The sequence below is a fragment of the Trachymyrmex cornetzi genome, unplaced genomic scaffold (assembly GCF_001594075.2).
Source record: "Trachymyrmex cornetzi isolate Tcor2-1 unplaced genomic scaffold, Tcor1.1 scaffold748, whole genome shotgun sequence".
NCBI lineage: Eukaryota > Metazoa > Arthropoda > Insecta > Hymenoptera > Formicidae > Trachymyrmex > Trachymyrmex cornetzi.
The window spans coordinates 654,390-680,155 of NW_017300079.1; the positions used below are offsets into that span (position 1 = coordinate 654,390).

The 25,766-nt window shown below is 31.7% G+C and overlaps 2 protein-coding genes across 3 annotated transcripts; one reads left to right on the top strand and one right to left on the bottom strand.

The window, feature by feature from the left end:
* On the top strand, positions 1-7,835 carry eIF2beta (eukaryotic translation initiation factor 2 subunit beta). Of its 2 annotated transcripts, XM_018518378.1 has the most exons (8): positions 1-86; positions 172-211; positions 562-819; positions 2,525-2,681; positions 2,761-2,793; positions 6,363-6,553; positions 7,220-7,504; positions 7,649-7,835. In XM_018518378.1, the coding sequence occupies exons 1-8, from the start codon at positions 58-60 to the stop codon at positions 7,691-7,693; spliced, it is 1,038 nt and encodes a 345-aa protein (XP_018373880.1). In that variant the 5' UTR covers positions 1-57; the 3' UTR covers positions 7,694-7,835. The 2 variants fall into 2 exon arrangements, with proteins under 2 accessions (XP_018373880.1, XP_018373881.1); XM_018518379.1 differs by lacking the exon at positions 2,761-2,793 and having other exon boundaries at positions 2-86; positions 7,649-7,834.
* A 6,908-nt stretch (positions 7,836-14,743) lies between these two features.
* LOC108768097 (homeobox protein MSX-2) lies at positions 14,744-23,426 on the bottom strand. The gene is made up of 3 exons (XM_018518380.1): positions 23,351-23,426; positions 15,237-15,576; positions 14,744-15,161 (listed from the first exon to the last, which is right to left on the bottom strand). Exons 1-3 carry the CDS (start codon positions 23,424-23,426, stop codon positions 14,891-14,893), a joined length of 687 nt encoding a protein of 228 aa, XP_018373882.1. The 3' UTR covers positions 14,744-14,890.
* Between the last annotated feature and the right edge of the window lie 2,340 nt (positions 23,427-25,766).

Genomic DNA, 25,766 nt, shown 5'->3' on the forward strand with positions numbered 1-25,766 from the left:
CGTCTTCTTTTTAGAAGGTAGACCCTCTTGCTTTTCTTAAGGCTATTAAATTTTCTGATGCAATCTTTTTGGAGCAGCGTGTGGCAGTAAGTTGAAATTAATTTGTTCAGTTTTCTGAAATGTTTTATATCGCTTAAGTTTTTGTTAAGCAAAAAGTTTTCTTCATTTAAGAGGACACTCTACTATCAGAAAAATGACGGAAGAAGATTCGGTACGTAAAATACAGTTTACGAATTAAGTTGAACATAAATATGTGACAGGACATACTGTGCTGTTCTAATTCAATATTTTCTATTGGAGTAATACATCAGACTTTACTTTTTTTTTGTTACTTACGAGAGATATATGATATTTAGTAAGCAAAAGAAATTCCAACCTCAAAATTTTTATTTACTGGAGATATTAATCATTTAAATTAGAAGATTTTTTATAACAAAGGATCAACATTATAAGCTATTTATATGCTATATTCATCCTTGTTTTATTAAAACGTTTATTTATTTTTAATAATATAATATGATTTGTATTTTAACTCATTTCCATTCATAAAAAAATTTCTAGGTATTTGATCCAACCTTGAAAAAAAAGAAAAAGAAGAAGAAGACTACTTTTGATATAGATGCGGCTTTCAATGAAGGAGGCAGCGGTGGAGATGCATCTGAAAACATTGTTGATAAGGAGAATCAGGAACCTGAGCCAACAGTGGTGGAAGATGATGAGGCATTGGATTTGGAAAATTTTGGTAAAAAAAAGAAAAAAAAGAAAAAGGCATTTAACTTAGATGAATTAGAAGCAGCTTTACCTGATACAAAGAAAGAGGTAAATAATTTTTTTAAAATTTATGTTGGATATATTTAATAATTTAAGCTTATTTATCATTAATTATTCAATTTTATTTGTCTTTGTATTTTTTAATAACATGTTTTGATATATTAAAAAATGATAAATTATATTCAGCTATGAACATCTATGAACACACTAGAAATTAATTATATTTTATTATTAATGTTATTCCATAAATGTCCTAAACATTTGTACGATAAGATTTAATTAAGATAAGATAAGATTTAATAAGATAAGATAAGAATTAATTTATAAAAGTAATTAATAAAACCATAAAATATGTATTACAGACAATAGGAGTCGACGCTGGTTATCAATTAGCGCAATTTTTCTTAATACTAAAGATATAAAAAAATCTTTTAATATACATATATCTATAATCTCTATCTATAATCTCTATAATACATATTTTATGGTTTTATTAATTGTTTTAATTAAAGGAGTCTGTAAAAACTTATTAGTTTTTTGTTAATTTGTAATTTATCATTATAAAAGTAAGAAGATTTCGTAAGAAGAGCAAGGATTTTTTAAGTATGGATAATGATTTACTGGTCAGTTGTGAAATGTTTTAGGTAAATTACACTTTGTTTTTTTGTATATTATAATAAATTTAAATAAACGAAAATAAAGATCTACAAGAGTCAATAAGGATGTCAATATGTAAAAATTACAAAATTTTAATTATACATTATTAGATTTACATTAAGAATGTCGAGATGACAAGAGATAAAATAAGAGATTAGCAATGTCTATAAAAATTCCGTTATTACATATTTTGGCTACTTCGACTTTTTGAGCCCTCTTTAAATATTCAAAATAGACAAATTAAACAGGAAAATACAGCAATATCTTCTCATGCTGAATTAATCAAGGAACTACAGAATTGATCGCAAAACAGTTAGAGGACCACATGGAGAAAAGTTCTGGAAATTGTGAACATTAGAACTGCAAGTAGCACACAGAAGATTTAAATAGAAAATAGTTAAAATTTTAAAGTTAGTGAAAAAATCATAAAATAAAATTTTCTTAAATAGAGAAAGATAAGAGAAGAAATTTTTATTTTGTAACTTTTTTCCTAACTCTAAAATTTGACTATTTTCTATTTAAATCTTCTGTCCATTACTTGCAATTATAATGTTCATAATTTCCAGAACTTTTCTCCACACGGTCTTCCAATCGTTTTGAGTAATTCTGTGGTTTTTGGATTAACTTAACATGAGAACTATGAAAATATTGCTATATTTTCTTGTTTAATTTTTTTATTTTGGATTTCTGAAGAAGATTCAAAAAGGTAGCCAAACTATGTAATAACGAAATCTTTTTTAATTATTATTTAAATATTTCGCTATATTAAATTCTAACTTGAATACAAAACATATATTGCGCGAATCAACAAAAATTAATTAATGAAAATTAATCGATCTCGAAAAACTAGGATTTTTACTTGGAATATCCTAGAATTATCTATTGAATTAACTAGGTAGATATCGCTGAATACCCTGTATAAATAAAATAATACAAATAAATATGACCTCCATTCCTTGCTTTTTCATATTTGCGAGAGGAGAGAAGATTGCAAATATTTGCCATTTTAAAAAGTGTATTGCAATCTATAATATACTAGTTTAGCAAGACCTGGATTGTTTATCTTAAATTTTTGAGAATCTTATTTATTTTACAGGAACTTGTAGAGCAACAGGTCGAAGAAATTGTAGTAGATGATGATTTTGACTTAGATATGGATTTCTCAAAAACAAAGAAAAAGAAGAAAAAGAAGAAAGATCTCGATGAATTAGTGGCTGAAGAAGAGCGCAAGGAAATTGAAGACAAGGAGAATGGTATGTACCAATAAGAAATGATTTTTACCAGTATGTTTTTTGCATCTAGTTGTTTATGTTATCCATTATTTGTTAACATGCTGCACTGAATCTGAGCGAAGTGCAGAGTATGGTAAGACATTATGCTTGATGTACTTTAATTACGTCAACTATGCACTTAATTATTTCTGCACTTACGCATTTTGAATAGAATATATGAATATTCTATATATATGAATAGAATATATAGAATAGAATAGAATTTATTACACTTCAGCATACACTGCCAAGAAGAGGACTTAGTTTACACATACAGCCCTAACCCATTCATTTATCCATTTATCTTGCCTATGCTATCCATTACTATATTACTATTTTTACCATTTCTTGCTCATCCAGTTGTATCCTGTATATTCTCTTTGTATTCTTTTATTCATGTCTTATCTGCTTTTATTCTATATCTAATTCTAATACTGTAGACTAAATTAAACTAAATTAAAATATCTAGACCACAGCCTTAATCACAGCCTATAATCGTCTGCTTGTTTTCACATGCTTTTATTTCTTTTGAAATTTACTCTATCCATCCTTATTGTCTCTTTCTGCTAATTACACCACTCCTACAAACTAATTTTCCATTGCCATTACTTTTCCTCTCTAGATCATGTATTCCTTCTCTTCTTTTTTTTTCTCAAAACTTTATCACTATCTTTCCATAATTTTCTTAATATTTCCCTTTTCATCTTGCCTAAATCATCATCTCCCTAATATCCCTCCTTCTTCCCCTAATTTAATAAATCTTTCTTTTGTCATCGTGCATTCCTCCACATAATGCTACAAGTTATCATTTCCTCCAAATTCCCACGTCTTAATTGAAACAGAGCTTTTACCTCACCCCCTTTTTTCCATCCTCCTAAGTTTTTTTTCCTTAGATATAACGTATTTCCTGTTACTCACCCCGGGTAAGTAACAGGAAATACGTTATAGGGGTGAGTCACCCCTAACTCCTTGTATCTTTACCTAACTCGTTGTATCTTGCCTTAGAAATTTTGCTATCTTCTCACTGCTTCTGTATCTCCCTTTCTCTGTTTATTAACTCATCCTCAAAACATAATACCAGAATAACAAAATTTTCCCTTTACCTCTTTTTAACTTTTTTGCTCTTCCCTTTTTCCCTTCTTTATCCACTCACTAATTCGCTATTCTCTAATTATCGCACAATCTAAAAATCGCAGTTGGCATCCGCTCACATGCACGTCATCTAAGTTCCACTCTTATGCATTTTATGACAAAAATAATTTTAGAGAGAACATCTGAAACTGATTTTATAAATTTCAAAAAATTAAATTTTATATATTTTAAAATTATTATTTACATATATCTGATGTAATTAAAATAATGTCTAATTATAATTTATTTGGAAGCTTTAATATGTACAGGGTGTTTGGAAAATAATAATAAATCCTTCGCATAGGGTAGAATGGACCTAATTGAGAAGAAAAGTCCTCTATCATTTTGCAATTTTCGCAATAGTCAATAAGATATTAATTGCTAAACATTGTCGAAAATTGGTCTTCAATAATTTTTTACTTAAATACTATCAACTTTACAGAAAAACTACAAGAGACAAAAATTGTTTATTTTCTTCTCATAGAACTCTACGAATTTTTTAAGAATTTATCAACTTTTTAGAGTACAGAATTTTCTTATTTTTAACTTGAGAAAATACGATACTAAAAAATTCTAAAAAAAATTCTTAGACCTCTATATAAGAAGAAAATAAATAATTTTTATCTCTTGTAGTTTTTCTGTAAAGTTGATAGTATTTTAGTAAAAAATTATTGAAAACCAATTTTTGGCAATTTTTAGCAATTAATATCTTGTAACTATTGCGAAAATTTCAAAATAGTAGAGGACTTTTTTCTCAGTTTAGTCCATTTTGCCCCTACGTGATAGATTTATCATTATTTTCCAAACATAATAAGAAATTTTATGAAATGCTTTTTTTCATTTTTGATAAATTACATACAAGAATGAGATCTTGTGTTTGTATTGATGTATACGTATATGATTAATATTTATGATTGAATGCTTTTTTAGTATTCTTTATACATTAGACATTAAATAAAAGAAAAACAAAGTATGTATAATAAATAAAAGGATCGTGAAATGATAACATTAAATAATTAAAAAATTTATGAACTAAAAAGTTCATAATCTTTGTGAAGTAAAAAAATGACTTAGCGCAATTTCTTCACCTCTAGATAACTTTATCCAAGAGATATCTCCCAGAATACAATGGAGATATCTCCTGGATAAGGTAATTCGCAACTTATCTGGAAGTGATGAAATTGGGCATTATACTGTATTAAGACTCCTGACTGATCGCCGCAGTCACATTGAAATCATGATGTTATCAGTCATAAGTAAGAAATGACACATTGAAATTCTTGCATGCCATTTGTAAATAAAGAGAATTTGAATAAAATAAAATAATGAGATCGTTTCAAAGCATTTGTAAAAATGAATAGAAGCTATCCTTACCTCTCCCTCCTGATAGTAAATTATCATAAAAGGCACGTAGTCAACATAGGCTTGCTTATTTTTATTTCACGTTTTTTTCACGATTATTTATTGCCCATTTTTACAAGCGTTTTAAAGCAATCTTATTATTTTGTATTATCCAAATTCTCTCCTAAATAATTTAAATGTAAAATAAATAATTTCCACGTGAATTTGTATACCACATATATTATATTGTCATTTGAACTGCGCGCCTAATTGGTTTTTCGGACTTCTAAGCACAGTGGGTGCATTCAATACTACAACCGCTCACTAAGCGCTCAGTGAGCTCTTGCATCTGATTGGCATATTCCGTTAGATCTAAAAATATAGACCAAACAGATACGAGAGCTCACTGAGCGCTCAGTGAGCGGTTATAGTACTGAATGCACCCATTTAAATCACTGTAGTAATATCACAAATTAATTTGACAAGCCATTTAATAATTTGATGCTCAATCAGGTATCCTATTAGAAAGATGTTAATGTGCTGAAAAACTGAACAAATTTATTGCGAAAAATATCTCAGCCAGGAGTCGAACTCATTATTCCTACATATCGATATTGCGAAAAATACTAATTACTAAGACCTCGGTAGTCTAAAAACTCAGGACGCTCGCACGGAATTCTAGAGATCCGGGTTCGACTCCCGGCTGAGGTAATATTATTCGCAATAAATTTATTTACAATTTTTGCGCTACGCTTGGAGTGGGGGAAACGGTACCGAGATGACAAATGTTATAAAAAATGTGATGCAATTATTCGCATTTGGTCCAATTTGGAATTAATTTCATAAATAAATTATTGAAGCATAACTGATTTTATAACAATGTAAATAAGGATTTTATTCACTTTATTTCAATGTATCAAAATTTTTCCTTAAATCTGACGTTATTATAATGATTATTTTTTATTTCTACCAAGGTAAATATATAAGAAACCATAGAAATAAAACGATTCCCGAGTGGTAGCGGAACCCTCAAAAATTTCTACCCTACTTTAACAACTTTCAAATTGTTAATTTTCATTTGTGCTTGTTCAATTGTAATAATCACGTGTAATGATTAACAATTCTTTCTGTCATAATTTAGTATAGATAATTTAGTTTAGATAATACAAATATGTTCATTTTTCTCTTTAGTGGAGGAACCGAGTTTGTGGGTGGGATCGGATAGAGATTATACATACGATGAATTACTAGTTAGGGTGTTTAATATCATGCGAGAGAAGAATCCCGATATGGTAGCGGGTAAGAAACAGAAGTTTGTTATGCGTCCGCCACAAGTAGTACGCATTGGAACGAAAAAAACATCTTTTGCTAATTTTACCGAGGTATGTATTATAACCAGACTTACAGTAGTAGTTTTGTATGTATTTTGCTAACAGCTTTCAAAGAAATAATCTGTAATTTAAAGACAAAAAGATAAATTTGTATACAATACCAATTATTTAAATGAATACCAATGAAAATATAAAATATACAATATTGATGAATAATGAGATAAATCAATTGTATAAAGAAATGGTTGCTTGAAAATGAATATGTTATGTACCTATTAGTTACAAATAGCAAAATACATAATTTTTTAAAATATTTTTATTATTCTGTGCATAAAAATATTAAAGTACTATTATAAAAAAATTTACAGTTTACGAGATATTTTAGGTTTCAGTAAACATTATCAGTATACATATACTAGAATAAAGTATAAAATAACTCACAAAAACTATTTATTTTTTTATATCTCTACCTTAATACTTTTATATACAAAATAATTAGAGGAATTATATTATGTAAAAAAATTCATAATTTATTTAAAAAATCGATAACTTTTATATGACTTTAAAAAATTTTTTAATTTGATTTTGTTATTATTTGCGCATTGTGAGATCATATGAAATGTTTATTTGAAATGTTTTTCTACATATTTTATATTTTTCCAGATTTTTTAATCATTTTGTTTAAAAATTTTTAGCCTGTATATTTCTATTTTACAGATTTGTAAAACATTACATAGACAACCTAAACATTTACTAGACTTTCTGCTGGCGGAGTTAGGTACAAGCGGCTCTGTTGATGGTAACAGTCAGTTAATTATCAAAGGCCGCTTTCAACAGAAACAAATAGAAAATGTTCTTAGAAGATATATCAAAGAATACGTTACGTGTCATACGTGTCGTTCACCCGACACTATTCTCCAAAAGGACACTCGACTCTTTTTTTTGCAATGCGAAACCTGCGGTTCAAGATGTTCTGTCGCTAGCATAAAGTCTGGATTCCAGGTAAATTATTCTTTAATTAGAAATAATATATTTTTTATACATAGTGTGATACATATGAACATGTATATACATGTTCTGGCAAGATATATTGTGCGTATCAAATGTAATTATATTTTAAACATGATTTTTTTATGTCTATTTCAGGCTGTCACAGGAAAACGTGCTGCTATTCGTGCGAAAACTGCCTAAGCAATTCTTTATCTAAGAAGATGCTAATGCAAATAGAACATTATGAATTATAAATAAACAATACAAGTAATTGCATCTCAAATTGACTTAAGTACACAATTGTAGATAATATTAGTTCGAACTGTCACAAATTTAATATTATCCTAATGTAAAGAGAAATTAAGATGACTTGATTCTTAAATTATTTAACATCGTAATAGTTTCAAAATTAAAATTTTGTCATTCTACATTTTATAAATTGTAGTGATCTGGATTGATGTTTTGGTTCTAACTTCCTTTGAAAAATTTTTAGAATTTTTTTATTCTAAGCATTTTTTCCAGTTGTAAAAGATATAAAATCTTAAAATGAAATTATAAACACACACACACACACACACACACACACACACACACACACACACACACACACACACACATGTTTTTAAAGTCTGCCACGAATCATATAGCGCTATTCCTGATCGCAATGGTATAAAGAACTTTTCGACTCAATTTTTAATTAGGAATAGCATTATGTGATTCAGCAATCACTTATTTTACAATCTTTACAAATTAATATTTCGTCAACCATTGCAAAAATTGCAAAATGAGGCCTTTTCGACTCATTGTCAGTTTTTTTTATCAGGAATAACACTATATGATTTGTGGATAGACTTTAAAAAATATCCTGTATATGTGAGATATGTATATATATATATGTATATATATATATGTATTTGTGTGTGTATATATACATATACATACATATAAACACATATTATACATTTAAATACATATACATTTAATAAATTTCTAATTCCTAATTTACTTTAAACCATTCATTTTGGGGGTGTCTTATACATAAAATTCTTTTTTTGTAAAATGCATATTTTCTAAAATTTTAATCGCATAATTCTTTAAAATGTAATGCTTTGTTTTCATTTTTTATTACAATGAAATATTTTTAAAAATATTGGCCACCATTAATAAGTTTATATTGTTTATTATTTTTTTTTTAATTAATTAACGTTAACTAATTTATTAATAAAAATTAAATAAAAAGTTGAGATGTTATTTTCATCTAAATGTATAAAAATATTTTATATGTTTGAAGAATACCGGATTGTTGTTTACAATATAGCATATTCTCTTATAATATACAATAATCAATCCCCAGAACAGATTTTCGCAGAATTACAATTATAACCATAATTTCACTAATTGTACAACTTCAAAAATCTTTAAAACATTTTTAACAAGAGCAGTTTCTTTTCTTAAACAATTTATTTAGTTACATTTACTAGAAAGTATAAACAAACTTTTACATTTCTTTACGTTTCTTCAAAGAATTTGATGCAAGATCCTTTAATAAATATGTATATGATATAAATGCGAAAAAAGCGTACAACTCCACGCAAAGCGAGGCCCATCTCCCTCCCTGCTTAAAGGCGCACGGCGCACGATCTAGACAGGAGGGTGCAGTAATGTAGACTTCGCTTTGTGTAGAAAGTTATGCGCCTTTAGGTAAGGGGGGAGGTGGGGGTGGACCTCGCTCCGCGTGGAAAATCGTGCGCCCCCTAGGCAGAGGCAGATGCAGGGTGGATCTCGCTTCGCGTGAAAAGTTTAATCTTTCTAAGCAGGGGGAAGTGTAGGATATATATGTTACTTAATATTGTAGATATATAACAGAAATGTGACATTATTTAAAAATTTTTTTGTTAATAATTACTATGTAACGAATAATGAGCGAACTACTACAACTTGTGGGAGATCGCTCAGAACCATGACCTTGAAAATATGTGTCAAGGTCATTGAAATCGGTAAGTTCGCCAATTTTATAAAGTTTTTTACCGAACTTTTTGATTCAGTTTAGTCCGTTCTACTTGTCTATGAGAGGTAATGCATTCATTATCAGATATTCTGTATAACTGTATTTACATCTTCTAGTACATTTATATGTGAAATTATTTTGAAAGATTTTAATTTTTTTATAATAAAGATTTTTTTTAGAATATTAAGGCAGCACTTTTAATAGCTTATTAACAACATAAGTCGATAATTTTATTATATTTTGAATTTTTTAAATCTACGGTAGATGAAAACAGTAGGAAAAAGCGATTCGCTTGAAAAAGAAATGGAACATAAGAGACAATTATGCAAACGTGATGCTCGTAGAAAGGGCTGTCAGTTCTTGGGATTGAAATGCAGAAGTTAAAATGAGTCATGAATTGTTTGTTGCCCTTTAACGGTAGCGCAATTTGCAAGTAAACAACCCATTAAGCTCGATTCGCCGCGAGCTACGCTGTATTTTCGAAGGGATATAGTCATTTGTTCGTGAGCTTCTTACAATAATAACTCTGATATTCCATAATTTTCTTCGAAAAAGGCACTTTGTGGGAAATCATCTTACTATGAAAAATAATAAACAAAATAGTTTGCCATTATATTTTTTTCACAATTGTATTTTTGATATCTAAAGTCATGTAAGGTCAATTTCACGACTCATTAGTCGCTAATCTTACGTATCCACGTTTAGGAGAACATTTATAGAACGTGTAATTATTGCACATTTCGAATACTAGTCGTTATTTACATGAACACATTAAAAATAAACACTGCTCCCATTTAATGTAATTTACATCGTTATTTAGTCGTTCGTGAATAATGTGAAGAAGGAAAAAATAAAATGTTCTAATATCCCTTTTGTGCGATTCGCAGAAATCGCGAAATTCTGGGTTTATCAGCGAGCTCGGTTGATTCTACATTGATTCAGATTGCATTCACAGTGCATTGCATTCCACGATGAAAAGGCATATCACTTTTTGAATGTGTTCCAATTAAAAAGTCAGAGCTTCGTTACAGTCCTGCTCCCAAACCGTCGTTCATCTTTCTCACCTTTTTTTCTGATCCGAGACCTCCAACCTCTTACTTCTGGTTTTTGCCTTTCATCAAAAGACGATGGAAAGAAAGAGAAAAAAGGAGAGAAAGAGAAAGAGAAAAATCGATACACAGATTTTTCTCCTGTAATTACATCGCTGTCTGCTCTAAAGAATTAAAAGCTTCCGCGCATCGTTTTCTTCCTTACGTTTTTTTATTATTGACTCGCCTATATATATATAATGTATTAAAAAATCTAAATTAGAAAATTTATTTGTTGTCACCGGTAAGAGTTTCTGTGATAAAGACAAGAGCATAATAAATATTTTATCTATTTAATTCAGTAATTTTTTTTAATTCAGTAATATTGTTCATTTTCAATACTTTATTGACGGATGATTTGTTCTATAATTTTTTCTTATCCTCGCTGATTTCTTAATTTCTCCAAATTCATATTGTTTCTTATCGTAAAAAATTCATAAGAAACACAATTATTCTCATGAGAATTACTAAACAAAAATTTATGTTGGCTTACCTAAGTAGTATAGCAGCGCTTATATAGCTGCTGATTATATGTGTTTTTTTAGCGCTTTGTTAACGCTTTGTAAGTATCTACTAGCTACTTGGGTTATCATTCTTGTGCTTGGAAAAAAGTTTTATTGAACAGTGTAATCATAGTTCATGTGGTTGGCGAACAACAAGAGGATTGTGCACTTCTCAATATTCAATCAAGAATGTAAAGGAGTTGTGAAACAAGGCGAGTAGTTCATGTGGTTGGCGAACAAGAGGATTGTGCACTTCTCAATATTCAATCAAGAATGTAAAGGAGTTGTGAAACAAGGCGAAAAATTTCTTTTCCATATACAGGAGTCATCCCTTATGGCGAAGTATTTAACAATGCACTATGAAGACACAAAGCCAACCGAAGAGGAATGAAAAGCACGTGCCCAAGTGCCAACACGACTTACGCACGTATGTACACGTGTGTGCGCGACTATTCGTCGCAATACAATACGCACGTGATCGAACACCACTTGTCTCACGTATTCCGATTATTAAAATAGAATATACGTCTTTATCAAAGCCAAGGGGGAATTAGAATTCTCCCTTAGTTTTGATAAAGGGATATATCGATCATACTTCGAATTATGGAGATAGATAAAAATATTAATGTACATGCAAAATTATGTAGTTCTGACGGAAACTTTCATACTATTTTCGAGATAATATCTTATATAAAAAAGATATAATTATACATATGTCGTAGAAGTATATCATAAATTTACTTACATCATCGTTCTTATAGTATAATTTTCACTTGAAATTAATCAAGTGAATTTTTATATATACTTAAATACATTTTTTTTTAATGATTATCTCGTTATGTTTAGTTATAAAATTTAACTTGTCTCTTTAATTCGTTAATATTGTTAAAATTAGATATTTTGTTATTGGAGAAAGCATATAATTATCACGTAAGTGCAAGCTGCAATGTTCGAGATTCGCTGATTGTCTAAGAAACTGACGCTGTACAATTCATTATGCTAAAGAAACTATGCGCGGACTCCCGTTTGTTTTATTCTCTGAGAAAATATGGCACGTAAATGATTTGTAGAGATTTAAAGGAATGAAATAAAAAAAAAAAGACAAAATTTTCTCTTTTATTCATAAAATTTCACATTCGAAGTTGAATCGATGTCTTTCATATTAACTTCTTTCATTTTAACTATAAATATTACTACTCAATTTTTAACATAAAGCTCTAATTTTTGTTAAAGAATTTTTTTTTGTTTAGCACTGTACTTACTGTATGAAATAATTTTAAAATAATTGTTTAACATAATTGTTTAAATATTAAGATCTAGATATAACAAATGCAAATTCTTTTAGCAAAAAGATCTTTGATCTTGCGCGTAATTGTATTTTTTTCAATCGCTAAAATATACATATACCTATAAGATATTTATCTATAATAAATGTATCATTCGTATATTGATTGCCTTGTGGCAGTTTCTTTTTCTTTAATTATTAACGCGAGTAAGTTCGGCACAAAGTCATTGTGATAATCATATCAGTTGCGTATTCTCTCGTTGTTTTTACATAATTAGATTTGCTACACATGGCAATTTCAGTCAGCACAAGCACCGTCGAACTACTCAACATGTATCGGTTTAACCAGTTTATTCGTGCTTGGTCACGTGCCTATCGCCACGTGTACACTTTATTTATAAGAACATATATCCGCTAATAAAAAGGAGATCAAAATGTAAAATAATAATGAAATGTACTGGAGCACTTTGCTTTTACCTTCGAAATTGCCTGAATCATCTTTAAGGAACAATAAAAGATTTGTGGTCAAATTGGAGACGAAATTTATGAATTTATTTCAGGGAAAGAAATCTAAATGGGTGCAATTCCCCGTTTAGGCATTATTTACTGCTATATTTAAGATGTAAAAAATTAATTTGTAATATAAATCTTATTAAAAATATATGCAATTTTCTTATTAAATACAGGTTCTAAAATGTATGTCTCTCGTTTCTCTACAATTGTATGATTTCTAAGGAAGCATTTTCTACTATCTGATCTAGTTTTTTTTCAGGACGCTTTGCTAAACCTAAAATAGACCATTAGAAAAATGTACATAGTAACAGAACATAAACATAAAATTTCAATTATCACATTATTAATATTGTTATCATTTTATAATAACATTTCTAATGGTCTGATTTAGATTTAATCTGTAAAACAAAGTGCATTCTAAGGAAAACTAAATCAGAAAATAGATAGATTCTCAGATAACATGTTGCATAAGATATCTAAAAGACTTTATCTGAGTTACGTTCTTAGAAGCCACAGAATCGCGGTAAAATACGAGGCACTTGAAAATTTCGGGCTTGTCTTCCATGACAGAAATATATTTTTAGTAAATTTTGTATTATAAATTGTATTACAATTTTTTACATCCAAAATATAACAGTTATATATAATATCTAATATATAATATATAATATATAATATCTAAACAGAAAATAAAAAATATATTCATTTATTTTGCTCTTTGAAATAAATTTGTAAATTTCGTTTTCGATTTAATCATACAACTTCTAACCCTTGATCAAAGCAGGAAGTAAGTTATCAAGCATGTTAAGTAAAGACTAATTTACATTGAAATTTCTGATTGAATCGTAGGGCATGATTTTTTAATAATAATTTATTTATCTACAATTATTTTTTATTTCGGAAAAAGTATTCAATAAATATTATCAAGTTGACGAATAACAACAATAATTATTTAATTACATTAAGATGCTAAAGAATCTACGAATTGTTACTGGACTGATTGAACCAATGTTACTTTAATTTTAAGTGAGGCTTAAAACTTTCACTTTCTCTCTTTAAAGCTGAAAAAGAAGGAGAAATAGAGAGAAATAGAGAGTTTTAAGCCTCGCTTAAAGTCAAAGTAACATGGTGCAACCGGGCCTAAATCGCATAACTTATTAATTGTCAATTAAACGTGTACCTCTGCTCTCAATTTATGTATATTACGAAATCACAGCTCATTCTTTCTTTCATGACAACTGCAGTTTTTCTTCTTTATTTATTTTTTAAATGCAATATATTAATATCGCATCCATCGTGACACGTTATAATGGTAATGTAACATTATTATAGTATTAATTGGAAATTATTATAATATCAACTGGAAATGGAAGTTCTATCAAAGATGATGTAAATTTCCATATTAATGTTAAATGTTACGCTGAATTCGATATGTGAAAGATAAGTTGCTACAACTACTGAAATTCCGTAATTATATATTTACATACTTCTTTGATTTTTATTTAATGTCATGGAAGAAGAAATGTGAAAAAGAAACGATATTACAGACTTTTTAAACACAAAAATGTTGATAACATTTAATACGCTGAGACTTGCATGATAGTATGCAGATATAGATGTAATTAAAGCAGAATAATTATAATTTATGTTTTTGTTCCTCTCATCTCATAGAAAATCTTTAAATCAGAGCAATATTTCCATATTTTAAATATAACATTATAAAAAAGCGATAACGCGTTAAAAAGAAAAAAAACAGTAGCGTATAGATGTCTCTCTTATTAATAAGTTAATTTATTAATGCAAATCTTTTCAACCAATTCACTAAAATTTAGGAAACTCCGAAATAACGAAAGATGAATCAAAATTTTTTGAAAACACTGAATTAGTTATTAGCTTAGCACTCACGGCACAAGTAGGTCATTGAAATGTTTCTTCAGATCTCTGAGCTAAATTGCTCGTTCTGATTCAGGAATAATGTTGAGATCTTCAAGATTACACGTGTTAGAGAGGGCAGCCAGGGACATAGGTGACGTTCCGGAAGAGTGCGGCCGCTGTCGAGAGAAACGCTGCCGTAGAAGCAGTGGATGCTGCTGACGATGGCGGCGGCGGTGGTGGCGGATGACCGGTTTGCGTTTGTGAGTTATATGGTGAACAATAAGCATCCATGCTGCTGTGATGAAGACCCACGCTACGTACCAGAAGATCTTTCTCAACAGTAGCTTGATGACGCAACTGCTCTAATCGTAATTGATTCTGCCGTTTCCACTTCGTCCTGCAATGAAATCGCAGTGGCGCGAAAAGCTCCTTCCAGTCTTATTTCTTTATCATACGGTAAATTTTTGTCTACCTTCTATTTTGGTACCAAGTTTTTACTTGGGTCTCTGAGAGCGATAAAGCGTCCGCGACGTCGCTGCGGTCCGCTACACTGAGATATTTCTGACAACGGAACTTCCTTTCGAGATAAGCCAACTGAGCGTGAGTAAAAGCGGTTCGTCGTCTTCGTGGTTTCCTGCTAGTTGGTGGTGCGCTATTGACCATCACCCCACAAGATTTCCCAGATGTGGTTGCCAAACCGGGCGATGGTGAAAGCGCCGGTGGAGGACTTCCTAGACGCGTGCAAGGGCTGCTGCCAGGATCGATAGTGTCTTCGGAATCCGAATGGACCATCGAATCGTTCTCCGAGTCTTCTACAACATGTAAAACATACACTGAGAAAAATGGTTTGATTACACCGAGAAGACATTTATAGTTGAATGAATTTGATAAAACAGAATTTCTAGTTATCATGATAGGACTGGATATTTAGTAATTAGAACGTTTAATAGACCTAAGTTAGTACATTCATAATCAGTTCTCGGTTGCGTTCCGTTTCTCACTGCAAGCGAAAAATCTGTAGAGCATGTTACGTATACTACTGGTATTTTCACTACTAGCAGTGTAAAGGCCTAAATACAAAGATTGCTGTAACTGAGAAACATAAGTCGTAGTTGTAGATTGATCTTGATGGAATTATGATTCTATCTCATGGGTTGACCAAAACATCGTGCATTGATCTACGATTACGATTCACATTTCATGGCTTGGTTATGGACCATCTTTGTGCTGAGATTCTATACCGGAATTATGGTAAAAGGATTATTTCACCATGATCGGAATACAGAGCCCTTATATATTTAAACTATGAAGTAAGACTGAGAGCTATACTGGTAGAGGCATAACTGTCGAAGCCATGATGTAAGATAAAGACAGAGAAAAACAGATGTACGTACACATGGACGTTGTGTGACGTGGAAAGTTTTGCCTGTCACGATCGCAACAATTCTGCGGAGATCAATTGCGTTCTCCTGGTTCGCAGGGTGAGCACTACTTATTTGTTTTCATCAATTATTTGTTATAAGTTTTATTTTTTCTAATTTAGTTCCGAATTTAGCGTTTTGTTAACAATAACGGACCGTGATCGGTGGTTGCACTATTCTTTCTGTATTCTCATCGCAACCAGGAGAAGAAAGATCCGTTACTACGAGAAGAGTGAAGATGCGATATCGCGCTGGAAACCGCCTCTTCCGGGAGCCCGGTATATACACGCAGATCGTGTTATTCTTTAGTTCTTCTATCACGCTGCTAGGAGAGCCTTATTATTGTCGCAACTATTTACAGGAAAACAATGAAGAATGAGCTGTAGGGATAAGATACCTTCTTGTAAGGCCAAGAACTGAAGTATTTGAAGCGAAAACGATGACCACGCGTACCGTCCGCCTGCAAGAAAGACGCAAATTTACGGATTCGCAGCGGTGAAGCACCACTTGATATCCCGAGCCATCCGGAATAACCAGAAGGCTGTCTAGGAAGTTTTCCGATTTGGATTACGCGTCAGGATCTGCGAGGACTCAGGCGAAAAAATTCCGGCCGGCATTCATATTGTGGCTGAGCCAACGATTTGTAAGAGAGGTTGTATGATCTCAGAAATACGACTATCAAGGAGCAGAACAGTGGATTTCGAGAGATTAGGATACCGGAGAGAACGAAAAGAACAGTATCGGTGAGACGAGCGTCGCTTAATTCTGTAAAGTCATCGATTACGAGATTCTTTGCGTCGGGAGAATCGCGCGTTAAGGATTCTAAAAATTTCGTGCGACCAACTTTCTGGCTGCCGCGTATAATGATGTCATTCACTCGAACGCCACTTTTAACAAATTACTAGATACCGAATAGCGCTCGCCCTTTGCCACAGCCGAGTTATTTTTTACTGCATATTTGTGTGTTGAGATTCCTTCTATTTTGCGACGTAAAAATAATAATCTTGGTCCCCCACAACTTGTCAGTTCGTGTAAAGGAACACGATAGTGTCGCTGCGCTTACCTTAGCGCTGAGACACTACCTTGTCTTCTAATCTTTGAGTTACCGCGTAGAGAAACACTCTGTACCGCGCAATTATTATCTGTTCATAGTAACATAGTCAAGTAACATAAGACCTGTTCTTTTTGACTGAACTTTTGCACCAGTTCATCCTTCTTCCTTTTCTCTTTAGGAGGAAAGAAGAGAAAAAAAAATGAACTGGTGCAAAAGTTCAGCCAAAAAGAACAAGCCTATAGATTCTTATTGCGTCTTTGTTAATCGATTCTTTTGAGAGCTCAGATAATATCAAAATCTTGTACAATTGCTTAATCGACGCGTGCATAATAATTGACTCTATTCCCGTTGCGGATGCTGAATCTTAAAGATCCGGGTCTTACAGATTACGTTTTACCAAGGAAAAACGTAATTCGATTTTTGCAGAATATACAATTGTTATTCTCTTTTCTTTATTAATTCATGTGCTATTTTTTCTTTAGCCTATTTCTCTCATCCTCTGATATTCTTTCGCTGATAATGAGTCACTCCCTCTGCCAATTTCGTGGCTAAACGGTTGGATTTCGTCCGTCGCAATAAATAATTATTATTTCGAAATTATTTCGAGTCAGCCAATGATTAGAAAAAGAATGACACACTCTCTCTCTCTCTCTCTCTCTCTCTCTCATGCCCAACAATAATTAGGCAGTTACTCGGAGTTTATACTCTCGGTATTTTTGTATGAGGAAACGCGGAGAAGTGCCGTTGCTCGCGAGTACGATCACAACGTACATATTAGATGTTGAACTTAATTGCCGTTTTTTCATCTCCAAAATTGATTTGTTTCGAAGGGAAGATGAATGAATACCTTAATCAAAGTCATGTGGTAGCCATCTCCCTTCCTTATGGATCTTTCCCATGGCATGCAAGCGTTTTGAGACGGCCATTGGAGTAACATTTAACTGTTTCGACAACTCTAAAAGCGTTTGAGCTGGATTCTCATCAAGCAATTCTTGCAGCTCGACATCTTCAAATTTTTTCGGCTGTCCTGGACGTTTTTTGTCTCTCACATCAAAATCACCGTTTCGGAAGCGTTGAAACCAAACTCTACATGTTGGTTCCGATGGAGTTTCATCACCATACACTTCGGATAATAAGCGATACGCTTCAGCTGCGGTTTCCTTGAGGTCGAAGTAGTGAAGAAGCACATGTCGAAAAAATAGCTTATCGCGATTCACTTTCAATCGATTGAAAAATCTCTTTGGCGTCGAGAAATCTAACCCGTGAGGATTGAATCACTTTCAGCGATGTCTAAACTACAAAAGACATATGACTTCATCATCGAAACTCGCCAGCGTTGGAGCTAGCACCCTTTATGTCCACTTCCACCAATGTAGATTAACTTTAATCTCGGTTCAACTTACTCTTCGTCTTTTTCTAGTTCTAAAGATTAGAAAAAGACAAAGAGTAAATTGAACCAAGATTAAAGTTAATCTACGTTGGTGGAAATGGGCATTAGTAGCGAGTAGCAGAAATTAAGTTCAACACCTAATACATATATTATATGTATTATGAGAAAAGGAGCTATTTTCAAATTGATATATACATATCTCGAAAATAAGAGATTATCGAAATAAATCAAAGTGTATTTTAAAACTAAAAGTTCATATTCTTGCGTGACATTAATGAAATTAGAAAAAAAGAATACTGATTTTATGTATATGTATACAACGACATGAAATCTCTTAAAATCAATATTTTTTAAACTCTTTATTGCTATTTTCTCAAAATTATGATATGCTAGGCAAACGTCAATAAATTCATATAAAAAAAGACAGAAATATGTTCAAATTAAAAGACTATATTCGTATTTCAAAATGATATCTCCTACATGCAACATTGCATGTTACAGTAATATTGCAGAGATTTTGCAGCGATATTACTGTAAAATGAGATTGGACAGTAATATTTAAAATAATGGAAATTGGAATAAATTGTGATGGTAGGACCGTAATATACCCTGTGCGAATATTTACGTTAAAAAAAAATCATACGAGTAATGTAGGATTAATTATGTAAAGAAAAATGTATGTACGCGAAACATGTGAGACAATCTGTTCTTCCGCCATTAGGTATGTGTTAACAATTATTTTCTGGCTGATTCAATTGATCCAATCAGCGAACTCGGTCGGTCGGGCAAAGCCTATTACTAAAACAATAATTCAGCAATCATCAATCGATCGTGATCGATTTCGGTTAGAGAAAACCATTTCAATTACCAAGACCTACTGCACCCTCTCAGGATCAGCCAATAGATTCGCAATGGCGCGCCAGGGGGTAATAACCTTCGATGAAAATCGTGAGACTAACAAGCTCTAACAAATCTTCCGGCGCCTCGAACCATGTGTAGAATTGTTCTTAATAGGGTACCACATCCGAGGGAGTTAGTCTCCCTGATAGCTTCACGTCGGCGATTTAAATAATAGAAGCTCGCACCAGGGGATCCACTTTTTAATATGAATTTTGACGATCTGTCACGTATTCGTTTATATTTATTTAACAAAAACGTAATCATCATCACAAAATTAAGAAATACCATTATAACAATTGTCTAAAAGATAAAAAAATTAATTATTTTTTCAATTTTATGAAATAGGAGACATTTAAGATTATTCTGCCTAAGGCATATTCAAAATTCAAAAATTAAAGAAGTTATGATTATTTTTATGTAAACGTGTCAGAGCATCTATATATATAATATAATTAAATGATATTGACTTGATTTAAATGAATGAATTGTCGTAATAGTAAGCAAACTGATTTAAACTTGAACGTATTTTGGTCACATTGTTTTCCTTCAAGGTGGAGACGCCAAAAAGATGTAACGATCGCGTCCATTTTTTTAAGGGAATTATTTTATTTACAAAATATCGTTTCTCTAATTATTCTATATAAAATTATTAAAATAGAGATATCAAAATCAATAGCTTACGAGATATTTTTTACTTTATTCTGATACGCGTTGACATAAAAAAAAATATTAAGTCTCATAATCTCATAAACTATTAATTTTTTGATAATCGTATCTCAATAATTTTATGAATAAAATAATGAGACTTAAATAAAATAATGACCAATCAATTGATGTAAAAAAAAAACACGTGGTTGCTTTAAAAAATAGGCAAAATGGATATCTTTTTATAGGAAGCGATTATGTGTTTTCTTTTCAACAATTGATTCATCTCATTAACCTGTTCATAAAAATATTAAAATACAGCTATCAAATGTTAATAGTTTACGAGATTAAGGTTTTAGGTCAACATATACTACTCTCTCTTGAAAAAGAACTATTATCAAGTTATAAAACCCAAGTGGTACTGTTTTTATTATATACTGTCTTTATTAAAAGTAAAACCCAAATGAGTGGTACTATTTTTATTATTTATTTAACTCTAATGATATGTACTACTTGTATAAAAGATTTGATATCAACAACAAAAAGCGGCAAATTTCATAACTGTTCCTCTTTTTTTAATGTGAAAACGCATCGATTAAATGTATTTTTTTATCAGTCAAAATTTGAGATGATCGAGGTATTATATATACTTTTACCCATAATTGCACTCATTCAATTCCTCCGCGATCGCGTGATCGTTAGGCCAGAATCAAACTATGCATTAAAGATTGAAATTTGACCAATGAGGACAAAGAAGTTTTAGCTCCTTTTGTTTTGATTAGTCAAATTTCTATCTTTCAATCTTCGATCTCAATCTTTAATGCATAGTCTGATATTGACTTCTGTAGAATGTGTAAAATGTGCAGAATGATGCAGGATCGTTGCAGCGCTCGCTGCCCATGTATCGCCGACGCTACATTTGCTTCTTACGCTAAAAATTCTAAAAGGATATTTCCTCCACATCTCACGACGAAAGTAAAGTTTCACATATTCAGACTTTGCGTCACAATATCTTCGCTCGTAGGGTACGTAGAGAAAAAACAAAAACGCTTTTATTCTATATTTTTGGGTGGAAGCTGTCGATTGAGCCTATTTAAAACTTGATCGATTCTGTCCTTATTGAGATCCGATAATCGTCTGGAAAACTCGACAGCTCGCACACTAAAGATACACGGTCGGTCTCGTGTGCTTCGATATCGCTTGCTCTTAGCGCGAGCCACTACTATGTCTCCTGATTATTTAATTAGTATTCATGATCTTTCTTGAGACAAAAAACATAAATTTGAATATTATATTTCTAATTAGCCAATAACAATTGATGCAGATATCATTATCTTACCGCGGTGATTTGAAATGACATCACATTATATCACCTCATATTTATATCACGGTCTTGAACATATCTGCATGACAAAACTGACACAGCACCATGGGGGACCGGTGCGGGACTGGCGGACACCTCATTAGTCTGGCATTACATCTGTCAAAGGGTCTGAGCACAAGGACTGTGTGTAACACTTATTTAGACTAACTTAAGTTGTAGACGTAAGTAATACACAAGTTTTCACGTATAACGTACAACTTATTACCGTGTCCTCAAGAGACGGCAATAGGGAGTTTTTGAAATAACGTGAATTCAGATACGGTCAACGCTAAAGTCATGTTATTTCTTTCTTAATTAGTTGTTAAGAAGAAGATAACCTGACCTTAACGTTCACCGTATCTGGATAAACGGCAAAAACTCCCTATTAAGTCGTATGTTATACGCTAAAACTTGTGCGTTACTTCCCATTGAGAAATGATAATGAAATCGATGTCGAAACAGTCATGTTCATCCCTGAGTCGTTTAAAATTGCAAAATTACGGAATAAGAATGGTACCGACTGAAAAATGAAATTCTGTTTGAAAATATGCTTTTTTAAAATTCCTTCATTGATTGTTTTTCATAATTTAAATATCAAATTACAACCATAACTAATACAAAAATATGTTAACTTAGCTGTAAAATTAATTTTCTAACTGCAATAATTTTATATAATGACACAGCTGAACGGGGAATAAAGCTAATTATCGATTACAGCACTATTATAACAAAGGATGAGGGTTAAAAACAATTTTTATAAAAAAGGAATCGTTTTGAAACCATTGCAGTTAAAAAATTGATTTTACAGCTAAGTTAACATATTTTTGTATTAGTATCGTTATAATTCATAATATATAAATCGCGAAAACAATCAATGAAGGAATTTTAAAAAAGTATTTTTTAGACAGAATTTCATTAGTCGGCACCATTCTTATTCTATTAATCTAAAACTTTTCAAGTATTATTTATCTATAAATTCAAAATGTAATCTCGATACGGACTCTCCAAATTCAAAACTAATACTAGAATTCAACACGGCGAATAAGAGTATGACATGAAAAACTCCAAATTTTCACGATATAGATAATCGAAAATTTTCGCAAATTATTTTGGTACGTGACAGACCCACAAAGTGAAAAGAAAAATTTCCCTTTTTTTCAATTCATAGTTTTCTATATATAAAAATTACAAAACTTACATAAATTCAAAAATATAGTAACCATTCAAAAGTAGAGATTTCAAGCTTTGAAACTCTTTTTTTAAATTTAAATTTGATCATTTTTAACGAAGATATTGTATATAATTTTGAGTTAACAAAATACCGCAGAGCTTTTCTTCCAACCCTATTTTAAATCAGTTTTTCATTGAATGTATCTTTTGTAATTATTCATACATGTATAATAAAATACATCATTTTAGATAAATTTTGCATAAAGTGAAACATTACATAAAAAGTAATATATTGTATGTTATTCTGTAGAATTCTCATAATTAAGATGATCGATCCGATTCACTAAATACCGTTTTTTCCTTGTATTTACTTTTTCTTTTAAGAATAATAAAATATATATTTTTATAAATATATTACATATTTAAAAAGAAAAAATAATTATGTGTAATAATTATATTTTAATATATTATTCAGATAATCGCGGTAATTTTTTTTATTTGCAGAGAAAGAGTCAATTACTTCTTTTAAAATTGAAAAGTTAATTTCGATACTAGGACGAATACCTCTATCAACAATCTATTATCTCGCGTTGATCATCTAGCATGATTTTTGTCCATTGAGCCTTAGTGATAAAGATACTACCTTGAACTCGGTCAGCCAATACATCCCCCAGAAGATCTCTGATCAAGAAAGATTTATGCTCCTGCATCATCGCCATGGGCAAAATAGTGCACTCGTAACGCTCACAATAGTCAATTGTTATGAAAATTGTATTTCTCTCTGACGAAACAATAATAATCAACGACTACATGCAATTTATCACGAATCGTGTGAACACACTCGCACTACGGTAAAATCCGTAATTTTCATGCTATCGTACGGACGCTCGGCGTCGTTCTGCATCGCCGACAACCACTGCGGTTGATCGAAAACTTCATCCCCGATACCATCGTCATCCTCAGCGTCGTCGTCAACTATTGCAGGGGAGGAACACGCGTAACACCGAGACAAAAATTTAATACGCGGTCGAAAGAGGGGGATGTACGCGCTCGCGTATCGCTCTCCCTCGAATTAATCCGCCCGTTTATTTTGAACGGAATGCCTAATGCCCGCGCGATTTCGCAGCCATTTTGGGGGTGGAAACGCCATGCTCACTCCACCACGAAACCGGCACGCCTCCCTGATTGGTTCTCCGAGACCGGAATATGGGGGTAAAGAAGTGAGTTTCTGACGTTGCTATTGGTCGGGAGATTCTATAGCCAGTCCTTCCCATACTCGCAATTCGGTGTCTCGGTGCACGTTTCAATTTAAGTGGATCCGGTAAAGATGCAAGGGGCGGCGGAAGTTGCCGAGATGGAAGCTGGAAAGGAACACAGGAAAAGAGAAGGAAGCAGATACAGACGGTAGGGGGAGGAGGAAGTCATTGGCGAGCGATTACTGCGAAACGGGAGGAACAAATTGAATGTGAAACTTTTCCACGAGCGTATTATATATATATAAAATATATATATAGATATATAGCTAGTTTTCTATGATTTCAGTGCTTGAAAGGCGGATACTTGCTGAGTTTCCGCTGTTGTCGGTCTTGGTCGTCTCATGGTTCGCGCTTGTTGACTTCATTACGAAAAATTCTGAGAGGACGCGGGACTCCAAGGCATAATAAGTTCTAATAATGTTCAATCATAGAAACCTCGCTTATTTAATACGAACTCTAAGGCGTATACATCTCAAGAAAATTAATTTTATTTTTTACGAGATTTTTCGAATACAATGTACAATGGGGCAATTGGATGTTTACATCTAAAATATTTTATCATCGATATATAACGCGCATAGCAAATTTTAAAATTAAAAAATATTACCGTACATAAATCTGCAATTTTTTAATATTTACAAATATTTCAATCGGAATGCAACAGCCACAAATTCGCTTCGTTTTTCAATAAATTATCCACTATAGTTACGGTGACCATACATCTTTTATTGTAAAGGATAATCCTTTATTTTAGGTAGCTATCCTTAAGATTTATTTGTTTCTTCAAAACTCAATTTTGTCCTTTATGTTGACATTACGGGAAATTTTTTTCTAATTAACGTTCCAATGTCTAATATTATATTAATGAGTAAATGTTTACAGAAAATATTTTATGTAAATTTCGATGTTCATTGTATGTACATGGCGATAATTTAATTTTTGTAGTAACAAAGTTTAAAATTGATTTTAAGGGAGATTTTGAAAAAGATTGTGAAGTCGAGAAACATACATCGATTATGTAAATTTAAAATATACTATTGTTTAGTGGTTTTTACATGCATGTTTTTGATCGTCGATTTCTTCAGGCGTTTATTAAATTTTATTATGCCCTGCCTAGAGGCATCCGACTTTCCACGCGAAGCAAAATTCACCCGCTGAAAAGTCAAACACCCCTAAGCAGGGGAAGTGATGGACTACGCTTTCCGTGGAAAGTCATTACACAATAAGAGAAGAATGTGGGATAGTTCTTGACGTTATAGTTCTTAACGTTAAATCAGAAATCAAACATTTTTTAACTTTTTTTGTTGATAACATTTTATGACGAGGGAGTAACCACTTAATGTAATCGTGGGACAGAGTCCTCGAAATCATTATAAAATTCATGTGAAATCTCTATGTATAATCCGATAATTACATATGCAACCATGAGAAAGCATAGTGGCTGCGTTCGGGAACGTCGGATGGCATCCGAGCGACGCGTTTCCGAACGTAGCCTGTATAATACTAAATAAAATTGTATATTTTACCAAATGACTTTATATGTAGTGAAAAAAATTATTTGTAATCAGATGAAACCATTTGAAATCAAATGAAATCTTTTAATCTGTGTGAGACAATATTTCAGCAAGTGGTTACCCTCTCGTTTTATGATCAATATTCGACAAATATAATTGCCAGCAGCACGGATCAATATCGGATCATACTTCTGATTGACAAGTGTTAGACCTGGGTAGCGACAATAAAGTGGATGCAAGCTCTATTCTCGAATTTTTCGGCGAATGTAACGCCGCGTGTCATTGCATA